Source organism: Centropristis striata, chromosome 20 (assembly GCF_030273125.1).
Source record: "Centropristis striata isolate RG_2023a ecotype Rhode Island chromosome 20, C.striata_1.0, whole genome shotgun sequence".
NCBI lineage: Eukaryota > Metazoa > Chordata > Actinopteri > Perciformes > Serranidae > Centropristis > Centropristis striata.
In genome coordinates this window covers 10,216,042-10,227,670 of record NC_081536.1, presented here as the reverse complement: position 1 = coordinate 10,227,670, position 11,629 = coordinate 10,216,042, and the positions used below count along the sequence as shown (strand labels likewise).

The 11,629-nt window shown below is 37.1% G+C and overlaps 1 protein-coding gene across 1 annotated transcript; it reads right to left on the bottom strand.

Moving 5' to 3' along the window:
* Positions 1-345: 345 nt before the first annotated feature.
* On the bottom strand, positions 346-8,461 carry kcnk1b (potassium channel, subfamily K, member 1b). Its single transcript, XM_059359680.1, has 3 exons — positions 7,920-8,461; positions 6,124-6,519; positions 346-3,303 (listed from the first exon to the last, which is right to left on the bottom strand). Exons 1-3 carry the CDS (start codon positions 8,272-8,274, stop codon positions 3,047-3,049), a joined length of 1,008 nt encoding a protein of 335 aa, XP_059215663.1. The 5' UTR covers positions 8,275-8,461; the 3' UTR covers positions 346-3,046.
* Between the last annotated feature and the right edge of the window lie 3,168 nt (positions 8,462-11,629).

Genomic DNA, 11,629 nt, shown 5'->3' with positions numbered 1-11,629 from the left:
GCGTTATTTATTTCCTACAGGGACAATTGTATTTCATATTTGGACTCTGGATATCCTTTATGCTTGTCATGATTTAATGTACCTTTTGTGTGAGATTTTGGTATTTATTACAAATCATGAACATTTAATTTGATTATGAATAAATTGATGAAAATGAATAAATGGTTTGTGTGAAGTTCATCAAGTTCAATTTTTTAAGTGAGGTTATTAAGCTATCAGCGATACCCCAACAGATTTAAATTTCTATTTTTTTAAAGTGACAGGTTAGAAATGTAATAACTCTTCTGGTCCCCAACTCTACACTACTCACAGTAGGTGGTAAAATGTATTAATAAAAGAGTCAGGTTATGTAACAATAAAGCAACACTTTATTTAAGACACGTTGATATTGTACAGTTCATGGATTCACTTCTTCTGCTAAAATGAATTTTACAGAAACCTTTTTGCTCCATGGCAGACCTGTATTACAATATTGGTATTGTAACACTAAAATACTCATTAATCTACAGTATGCACATCAACTGAAAACATATGTACAGAAATCTGTGATACCCAAATGTTCCAAACGTTTGTCAGCATAAATGAATAATGTCAGTGTGCTTCCGTTTGTAATCCTTGAAACAACATAAACTGTCTGAAAGAACTACATTACCTGACACCTCTCACCCTCAAGGCAAATTGTATGTGCATGACAAACACTGTCCAAACAGTTAATGCTGAAGGGTAAAAGCCTCGACATTGATCTATCAAATCTACAAAACGGTGAAACATCTCACAGTAAAAGAGAAACCCAAGCTTGGCAAAATTCAAGTTCTCCTTTTTCTCAGCAGACATGGACAGTTTAAATGCTTCACAGTTTACACGAAGGCCCAGACTGGTGGAAACAAAAACTACCACGATCTCACTGATCTATAAAATACAATATTAAAGATCAGTGAGTAACTCAGATGACACTCAAAGCTAATTTTGCAAGCGGTCATGACACCTGGCCATAGCTCACCTGTACTCACCCTTTCAAAATAACTTGTCATCACTAACAAACTAACATAGCCAGCACTCTGGTCAGGCCTTGAATTTCACTGTAGCAAACGGCATAAAAAAGACATTACATTCAAGACTTCATAAAAGGCTGCGACGTTGACTTGATGTGGCAATGTAGTAGGGAAAGATGAGGTCAGAACTTCAGCTCCGCACAGAGACTGAGACAGTTAAGATTCATAAGAAAGCACATCTTTCTATTAGATGTAATACAAAAGTATACATGAAAAAGTCTATTTGTGCCAAACTGAATATTATAGACAGATAATTGCATGAAATTAAGTACTTCTTTTACAGCATTTTTCCTCCAGGTATAAATACAATTACAAAGTACACAAAGGAGTGCAAAAACTGACGTGGTAGATGATCAGAACTGGGATGTTTTAGCTGCACTCCTTCTGCTTGAGTTTACAGTTTCAAGTTTCCCTAATGCACCATTTCCAGTACAGAATTACCTTCATTAATTGCTACCAAAATGTTGTAAACCTTCCCTGTGTCAAAAATATACATCTCAACATTCAAATCATTTAAATACAGTAAAATAGTTTGACATCTTGCTCTTCATCAGGATTTTACAGATCACCCAGATCAAAAGTACCATTACTTTTCCATTAAAAATATATCCTGCTTTTACAGATGAAATCTTTGGAACTATGTTCCTTTTCTTTCCAAGTAATCCCAAACGGTTAATTTTTCTGTACTACTGCCTGGCTCCAGTACATGTGCAAACTGAGCTCTTTTATTGAAAGTAAAATGCAGCGTGCCACCCAGCAATCTGTGGTCCCCTTTTTAAGATAGGCTATCCTCTACTTCCCTTTTTCAAACAGTCCAGCACACATTAAGCCATTCAGACAAATCAATAAATTATAATACGTTTCATCACACAAAGACAACTTTGAAATAGCACTGCAACATGTTGAGAAAATACACATATCTGCAGACAAATACTATCCCTTGCAATGAAATGTGTGACACCGTGAAGTCATAAAAGAATGGTCAACACCTTGATAAAGAAGAGCCAAAAAAGCTGCAAAACCATGTTCTTAAATGCAGAGTAAATAGTTTCTATTTGGCAGCCTTTTTAAACAAAGCCTGTTGTTTTGCAGATTTCATATTCAAAAAATGTCATACTTTTAGAGGATTTTCTTCTCAGCTTTCACCACTTATTGTTCGTTTAGTTTATTCTTTTAGATGCTTTGTTCCAGGGCAACTGCAGGCTCTTTTTCAGTCAACCATGTGACACATTTTGCAATGGGAAAACAGGCCGATGAACCTTCAGAATCAATAGGAGCCAAACCAATTGAAAAGAATCCAATAAACCATTTCAGAACTTTCCCACCAAAAAACTTTAAACAGTTTGCAACAAGAACTTCCAGAAAAGATGTCATACATAAGACATTTTCCTGTCAAAGCTCCATCTGTCTTTTGTTTTTGCAACACTTTGGCTCATCTTAAAAGGGTGTGTTCATTCTATACGGCGCTATACTGTACATCTTAAAACATTTACCTGATATGTACATTCCACATACCTGTCAAGCATTTCTATTAAGAAGTTACATACATGTCTATGTACTATTTGTGACAGACTACAGAGAATTGTCCTAAATTTCAACTAGTTTTAAGAGACCAATTACTTTCTAAAATGTTCTTAAATATGCAATAAATATTACGGGCCATAAAGGAACCGCATCTCCGGTGAGTCATAAATACAGCAGAAGGCTTTTCTTTTATCACAGACTTTATAGTCCCTGTTAAAATATTAATTTTCTCCCCTATTAATGTGCATAAATTGAATCACTCCTGCAGAGCACATTAATGTCAGTACTGGGGTTTGATAACGTTGATTGCTTAATTTGAGTAGTCTCAATTAGCTTTAATACTAAAATTTGCAGGGCTGAGCTTTGCAGAGTGACTTATGATCTACTCATTCTATTTATGTATATTCCGGCGTGCATTACCCACTTCTTTCATATTTTCATCCTTCAATGGACGTTTGCTCTGTTGATGTTTACTGGATCATGGGATCGTCATTGGGAGAGGCCAGGGTTGGGACACTGACAAACATCTGGGTTTTGCCCTCGGTGTAAGCCGTAGCTCTGTTGGACACGGTCGTGAAGGACAGGTGGTCGTGCTCCAAAATGGCGAGGCGGTCCTGCGGCTTCTCCTTCTTCAGGTAGAACATCTTCCTCAGCTGCTTCAGCTGCTGCAGCTCGCAGAAAGTCTCCAGCACCACCAGCATGACTATCAGACCCAGGATCAGGTAGACTGAGACAAACACACAGGCAAGGGAAAAGGATTACAAGACATACGAGTAATTTAATTAGATGCTTTGTATTTGTGCAAACTACTACATATGCTAATGGGATGTCATTTTCTTTCTTTTTCATCATTTCTATTGGGTGGGGGTTAGGTAGGAGGGGGCCTGGAAGAAATATACTTAAATATTGAGGGACTAACATATACATTTGTGTTGTATTTGTATGTTTCTGTACACCTAAAGTTCCTTCCAATAAAATAAAGAGAAGAAGTATGAGTAGTTGGCTGTAGTGAATAGTATAACTAAATATCACCAAATCAAAAACTAGCACTTTCTATAACCATGATAGGAAATCGCTTTAATATCCCTCTGGATTTAAATGCTTGTGCACAGTGTGTGTGTACAGTAAGACCCTAAAAAATATTGAATGCTTATTGTAAGTTGTTGTATTGGAAACACACAGGTAATGCTCTTCCCTATTGTCACAAAACCACTAGAGGGCAGTGGCTAGCTAACCATGAGAACAAGAAGATAGAGAAAGTGTCCTTTGTTGAATAGTGAAATAGGAGGAGAAACAGTTTCAGACAATGCTGTGAATCCCCGGTTTACACATAAATGGTTTTCGATCAGTGCCTGTGGTAAAACCTTTCACAGACTTGCTTTCACATGACACAAATAAATCATCCTTGGCAGTATCAAAGATGAAAAATCCCCCTGAAACCCCCAGCAACCCCAGGTGTGTATGACACGTGATGAAAGCATATAAACTATAATATAACTTCTGCAAAAGCACTACTGCTGTTTATACTACTACTAACATAAATAGTAAGCATAGCACTAGACTAAAAGTTGCATGTTCAGCCTGTGTCTGAATTAGCAACAGTTTAAAGGATATTTCAAATCCCCTTTTCCTAGAAAAAATATTCCTGTATTTGCTGTATTTGTCATGTTTTACTGTATATTTGCATTTAGGCAACATCACAATATCAGTGCCTGTTTATCACAAAAAGAAACATTCATAATTTGTGGCAAACTGTCTGGCTGTTCTATTTCAATGCAGATATTGACGTCACTTCCGACACTGCCATGTAATTCTTCACAGAGGAAGTTGTACAAATGTGTCCAGTGTTATTTGTGAAAACAAACACATTCTGTCACAGCCTTCTCTCCTCCTACAGACTGAAACATTGTCCCTTCTGAATGACGTCTTTCTTGCTGCTACGTACCACACACACACCCACATGCAGGCGACAGTTCACTGGAGGAGCGCTCGACATTCATGCACACCCACAGCTTGTCAAGAGCGCACGGGTTTAAATTTAATTTGATGGTTTCTTTTTTATCCTTGTCACTATTAGCTCTTACAGTGCTGCTGTCAGGAAGCTGCACAATCACCCAGCAAATGCAATCAATGTCTTTCTGCTCTCCATTAGACCGTGGCTTAATTTTTCTCCTACACCGCACTATGTAGTCATACCTGACAACTGATTAATAGGCCTTTAAACAGGATGGCGAAGCAAAAAGGATGTCAAAAGATTGTTTTGTTAGCAGCTTAAAAATTAAGCAACTACTGCAACTGAACCCTGAGATATGCATTGTTGAGAAGTTTGCGAAAATAAAGTTTGTGAAATACTTTTTGCAGAATATACTATATGCTTCCTGTAGCAACAATTGCCATGACACACTGTGTGAGTTAACAGGTTATTTTCTAACATTTAGTGTCAATATGCAGCACTGGTTAATTTCAGTTTTCTTTGTTTGTTTATTTTATAATATGTTTAAGTCAACATATCATTCCTGCTGTAGCAGTGAAAAATCACACCTGCTCTTGTCTATAACCTAAAGCTGTAAAGTGCAATAACTGGTTTATGTTATGTTGTTTTATGTCATACTGAGATAAAACCACTACTACCATATACTATATATTACCAGCTAGATTTGAGACACAAACTTGTGAGTCAGGGTTAAGCCATATCTTATTCATCTATGAAAAATTTTCTGAGGAGGGTGCTGAGAAATACCACTGAATCTTATCTGGGTTTTCGTAAATTTTAAGCATGCGTTTTACGTATTGCACCTCATATTAGAGCTGCTACTAGCGATTATTTTCATTATCATTGAATCTGCCAATAATTTTCTCAAATAATCATTTGGTCTAAGATGATATCTTTAAATGTCAAAATCTTCATATTTGAGAGAATGAAAACAGCATTGTCTGCCATTTTTGCATGAAAGAAACGTATAAATACTTTTTTTACTACATTTTTTGTCAATCGACCAGTTGTTGCAGTTCTATATGATATATGACATTGTTTACATAAGGTTTTCACTAAGCGGACCTATTAATAGACCTAGCTGATTGTGCCACACCCAGGTAGATCAAAGTTCACCATCATAAAACATGCTATATATGATATTGTGGGATCCATAAATCATTGACATTAATTCTGACACATTGTTGCATATAACTTAAACAAATGATCAATGAAGTTATATAGTGTTGTAAAAAGTATATGTGATTCGTTTTATTTGCTAGATTACTTTCTTGTTCTTCCAGTGCAAACAAAGCAGCTATATAATATCCTCTTTGCAACCGGAAGCTTTGGTTTATGAGAATTAATATCCTGAAACACCGGCACTGACAATGCCACTACTGCCTGCCAGTAGCCTTACCATTTTTTGGCTCACAGTTTGACAATGAGATTTACAGTCATTCACATAATACCATTCCAAACAAGTCGTTAAGGTTGAGAATGTAAACAATTAGATTAGGACGATACAGCTGCAACCACCTCGCCACAGAAATACAAAGAATCATCAGCACTCACCAGTGATGCCCACTTTGTAGAGCTCCCTGAATCTCTGATTAGCTGCCTCTCCAGGTACGTAGTCACCAAGGCCAATGGTGCTGAGGGAAATAAAGCAGAAGTAGAAGGACTCCAGGAAGTTCCAGTTGTCCTCCAGTGCCGAGAAGATGGCTGCAGGGATGAGGAAGAAGCAAGAGACGGCCAACAGGGCGAGCAGAGTTGCATGAACGATGGCCACCAGCGGCTTGGACAGGCCCCAGCGCCTGTGGATGTACATGATCGGCCTGCGTGTGCTAAACACCATGATCCTTTGCACCACAGCTGTCAGGAAGAGGAGGGTGAAGGGGATACCAATGACTGAGTAAATAATGCAGAAGGCCTTCCCGCCATCTGATAGTGGTGCTGTGTGGCCATATCCTGTAGGAAGCAAAATTAATATGCATTAAAGATTGCATTCTTTCTCGCTCAACAGGTTTTAGAATCTTTCTGGCTTGTATAAACTTTACTTTTATAGAGGGTAGGCTCCTGAGCATACTGTCATTTCTAAAGCAACACTTCACTTTTAATGAGAAATAAAGTAAATATTAGAGCCAGTTAAACAGAGGAACTTAACATGGTATAGGCTCAATGAAAAACAATTACAGAGAGGTAGAGGATGATAGTTGAGAACAGTGTTGAAGTTATGTCACTGTGAGGGAGGCATTGCAGGAAAAAACCTAACAAGCTTTCAGGTAGTAAATCTAACAGAAGTGTTAAAAATATCACAGGTCAATCACAAGAATGTGCAAATGAGGAAGGTAGCGGTAGGTTTGCATGTGACTGTTTACTTTCAGCTTCGGCCTGGTATTAATTAAATTAAAGGTAATGCAATTATGGTTTCTGGTACTGTATTTTGCAACTAGCCTGTCGTAACTGGATCTGTGAGACTTTTAAAAAAAAAGCTATGAGCTCTATCTGATCCACATGTCTGTCAAGTCTGTTTACACATAAACAGGATTGCGTTGAGACTTGAACAAGAAAGGTTTTATGCAGCCAGGAAGCCACAGCTGTACACGGTATCAGCACAATCTTGTATGTTGAAACTTGTGATATAACTGCTGCCATGTGGTCAGACTAAAGTTCTTCAGGTAACCTGACTGACAAGTATCCGCCAGGCATGTTCTTTTGAGCAATGCTAGATAACAAAAGAAGAAAAAAATATGCAAGGTGTCACGCAAACTGTGCAAATAAACATGTAATTGCCTGGAAGGGGAAAGAAAGGTGATGAGGATGTCATCATGTTTGTGTTTGTTGTCTCTCACTGCATATAACCCTGCTACTGTCTGGCATACAGCAATGTATGAGGGCTGTTCATTTACAGTGATGTTTTACTGTGTTTATCAAAGGCCGTACTGTGTGCAAGGCAGTGCTCACTGTACCAATAAAAATGCAACATGGAAAAAACACATAAGCTAGCTATAGCTTCTGTACCTATATAACCACAGCTGCAAATGCAAACAGGTTTATGGCCTGGTTGACATAGGGATATAAATAGTATTTTAAAAGGCAACCACTCAAAATGGCAACAATTTGTTAATTTACTTTAGAATTACCACATTGCAGGACACATTTTACTTTCAACTACCTGCCTGTTACATTCAGTAGGCCACATGTGGCCTAATGGTGGCTCAGGTACCCTACAGGTCAGACAACAATGTTTTGCCAAACCAGGAGCAAAACATTGGGAGCAGTGCTGGTTAAATAACCGTTATGGTTATCCTGCGCACCTGGTCAGCCGCAGCATCACCTCCAGTCTATCGGAGGTTACCAGGACTTACCTGTAGTGGACAGCACAGTGCTCGCAAAAAACAGCGCCGAGGTGAAGTCCCAGTTCCAGTTAGCTGAGGCGTTATTGAGGATCGAAACCCCATAATTACTGGCATCCAGGGCTTTCTTTAGAAACCGCTCCAGACGCTCCTCCGATAGACATTCATTTTCCTGGAGGAACTGTTTTTTAATGGCCCTCAGCTCCTGGCGCAGGAGGTCTTCATAAGGCAGCTCAACCGAGGAAAACACAACAGCGCCGAATATGAGATAAAGAAGATAGCCGAAGACTAGAGATACAAAATACCACGTCGATTTGTGACTTTGTATCAACCGCACACACGAATTACTGGCTAGAGACTGGAGCATTTTTCAATATAGGCTATATATATCGGTGTTAGGTTATACTTAAATATAATAATGATAATAATAATAATAGGCCAACGTTATCAAATGTAACCGCCTCGCGCGTTAGCTATATTACCGAAATATGTCCTAAAGAGCTCGGTGATGTTACAGACAAAGCTCAAATGAGGACTCTCTTCCCCCTCCGCGGAACCTGCTGTAGCACTTGAGGCGTTCAGGTATAGTCGGAAAGACCAGTTGTATTGGCTAAGAAGAACCGTATTTTGCTAGAGAACATAAAATCCTTTATGTTATAGGCTAACCTTCTACACCTGCGAAGTTGTGTTGACAGGTAATGACATGAGGAAACTTTACCCCCCCTCCAAAAAAAAAAAAAATCATTATTCAGTTTATGGACGCACACACAACTTGGTTCCTTGCTCTCTGTAGCTATCTAAGGCACCAAAAAACGCATTTTACACACATTTGTTATATATTTCTAAAAACGAATACAAGTAAGCAACTTTTGTGAAACTCATATTACACTAATTTCATTAAAACTGCCCATTTAAAGGCTCTTGGGTGTGTAGTTATCGTTTTTTCGGGCTTCACCTGACCGTGAATGCAACAAGAGATGTGGCAGCGACAAAGGCCGTGTGACGTCAGACTGTCCCTCTCTCGCCTCCTCCCAGGTAGTCTGGTCTGTTTTGACGTCTTTCACTTCCTATTCAAAGATAGCCCAATCGAAAACGTCAGAGCGCTATTGTCACTGTCTCATCGCTTCTTGTTTCGTACCCAAAGATAGTAACACAATGACCATTAATGAGGAAGCGGGAAGATGAAACGCCCCGATATACATAATAAAGCATGTTAAAGGCAGAGGCGTGCGGATTGTGGAGAGGTAGGTTACTTTTGGGTTCAAGAGAAACTGCCCTTTCCTGAAAGTCACCTTTATATATAGGCCTACTTATAGAATAACTTATGCAACAGGCCTCGTATGTGGTTTTTTTTTTTTAGATATAATGTATCTAACAAGTAGGCCACTGTATCCTACTTTAATACACTTTTTAGGTACTTGTAATTTACTGTACTTGAGTATTTCCTTTTTATGCTTATACCTTTACTCCATTACATTTGATATTGTAACATACCTTTTTATCCACTGCATTCATTTTATACTTTGAGTCACTAGTTACTTTGCAGATTTAGATTATCAATACCAATATAATAAACTAATACATTATGATATAATAGCATAGGTTAAGAAACCCAGCAGTAAATTAATTAAAATTAGCCCACTCATGTGATGCACTTTAAAGCATCACACTTTATAACCCATTAACATGTAATTGTAGTCCATAAGTCTGAAAAGGACCAGTCTACTATCGTACTTTTAGTTAAGAAAGATTTTGACTGCACAATTGTACATGAGTATTTTAGTACAAAAAAGATGTAGCAGCTGCAGGCATAGTGGAAGTTTTCATGTGTTACTGTTGATTTTTTGTTGTGATATGTTTTTTTTTTTCTTTTGGCTGGGCTTCCGTGTATGTGGAATTTTGAGTGGGTGCAATGTTTCCTACAAGACGAGTTGGCCCAGAAGGCTACTTGATTAATAGCGAAACTATGTAGGTGTGTTAAAATAACATTTGAATAAGTCATAAATGTTAATGATGTGTTTTTTTTTTCAATTGTAACTGAATTTTTTTCTATAAGAATGAAGAGATGAAGATGAATCGCTTTATTTAAGTTCCTTATTCAGAGGTTTGTTTTCGCCTTCACAAGGCAAGAGTCTAAGCCACTAGCTGAAGACTAAATTTGTTTATTATAACTCAGATAATTAAAATATAACTCATATTAACCCTAATACATTAGGTCATACAAACGTTTAAAATAAAATAACATTAGGTAATTTTATCTGCATAATCCTGGGTGTCTTTATTTCATACAACAGCAACTTAATCTTGAAGAAAAAATAACTGATCACAAATTGGCTGACATGTCATGGTCTACCAGATCATACAAGAAATGCATTTTATTGTCATTTTTTGTGGCTACAATTACTGAAAGCTTGGTCCACAGATTTTCTAGAAGTTTTCCAGTATTTTTATATCACATTACTTCTTTGCACTCACATAATCATAATATTTCTTCTTTAGAGGGTGCTGTGGTTTTGACACTTGACTTGTGAAGACTCCGTTTTAATATCAGGGTAAAAACTTGCACATGATTTTAGGTACATTTAAGTTTCACCACAGATTTATGTACAGTCATAGATTGTTACATTTATAAATTAAACACTTCTATATTGTAGCCTGAGCAAGATTGAATAACCCAGTAGGCAATTTTCACAAGACCACCAGAGGCCCCCAGAACCCCCCTAATGCAAAAGCTGTTGTTATAGCAATACTGCATACGATTCAGAGAAGGTTTTAAAGGAGAGGATGCACAGAGGCCTAGGGCAGCTCAAAAACTGTCAATGGGCTGTATTTGCTATTTTGAAGATCCTCGTTAATTATACCATAGACAGGGTGCTGCTGGACACCACAATGTGACATAGATATATGTCACACAAATTCTTGTGTTACAGCAGCATAAGACACAGGAATATAAAAATAGATAAATGGAATTAACATATAAAATGGAATAGAATAAAAATGCAACAGATAAGACAACACTGTAGGTATATACAATATATAACATGATAAAAATAATATTAAAAAATCATCATATCACACTGGGCCCCCACTACTGTAGTGCTATTTAAAACATTACAGTAGTACTTTCTGATGGGTCATCTGCAGTTTCCCCCCTATTGTCTCACTAATAACAACAAACTAGGTTGTTATGAATAATTAACTCAAATTATCCCCAGCAGTCATTTGTAGCACATTTGATTTTCCACGGTGCACACTGCCTTATATATATATATATATATATATATATATATATATATATATATATATATATATATATATATATATATATATATTATATATATATATATATATATATATATAAATAAATAATCATGATCTATTTCTTAATTATTTCTTTATTGCTTTATCTTTTTTATCTAGCTTTTTTTTAAAAACTTTCTATTGTTATTATTATTTACTTTTACTTTTTAAAAATCTTTTTAAAGTCTTATTATTATTACTTTCTCCTTTTTTATGTAAAGCACTTTGTGTTGCATCTCTCTTGTATGAAAAAGTGCTATACAAATAAAGTCTGATTGATTGATTAATTATTCATCATATCAGTGAAGAGGTGATCATATCACTGTGCTCTGAGGTTTAAAACAGGCACCTGGGCCCTGCACAGTTATGACCGTAGATGACCTATCCGGGTTGCCGTAGTAATGCAAGACTGGCACTCCTCC

What these genes read in the sequence shown, in the direction of transcription:
- kcnk1b (XM_059359680.1), bottom strand. Translation starts at nt 8,274, where the DNA reads ATGCTCCAGTCTCTAGCCAGTAATTCGTGTGTGCGGTTGATACAAAGT. An exon ending in CACTGTGCTGTCCACTACAG is followed by an intron (nt 6,520 to 7,919) that starts GTAAGTCCTGGT and finishes TGCTTCCTACAG; the next exon opens with GATATGGCCACACAGCACCA. An exon ending in CTACAAAGTGGGCATCACTG is followed by an intron (nt 3,304 to 6,123) that starts GTGAGTGCTGAT and finishes TGTTTGTCTCAG; the next exon opens with TCTACCTGATCCTGGGTCTG.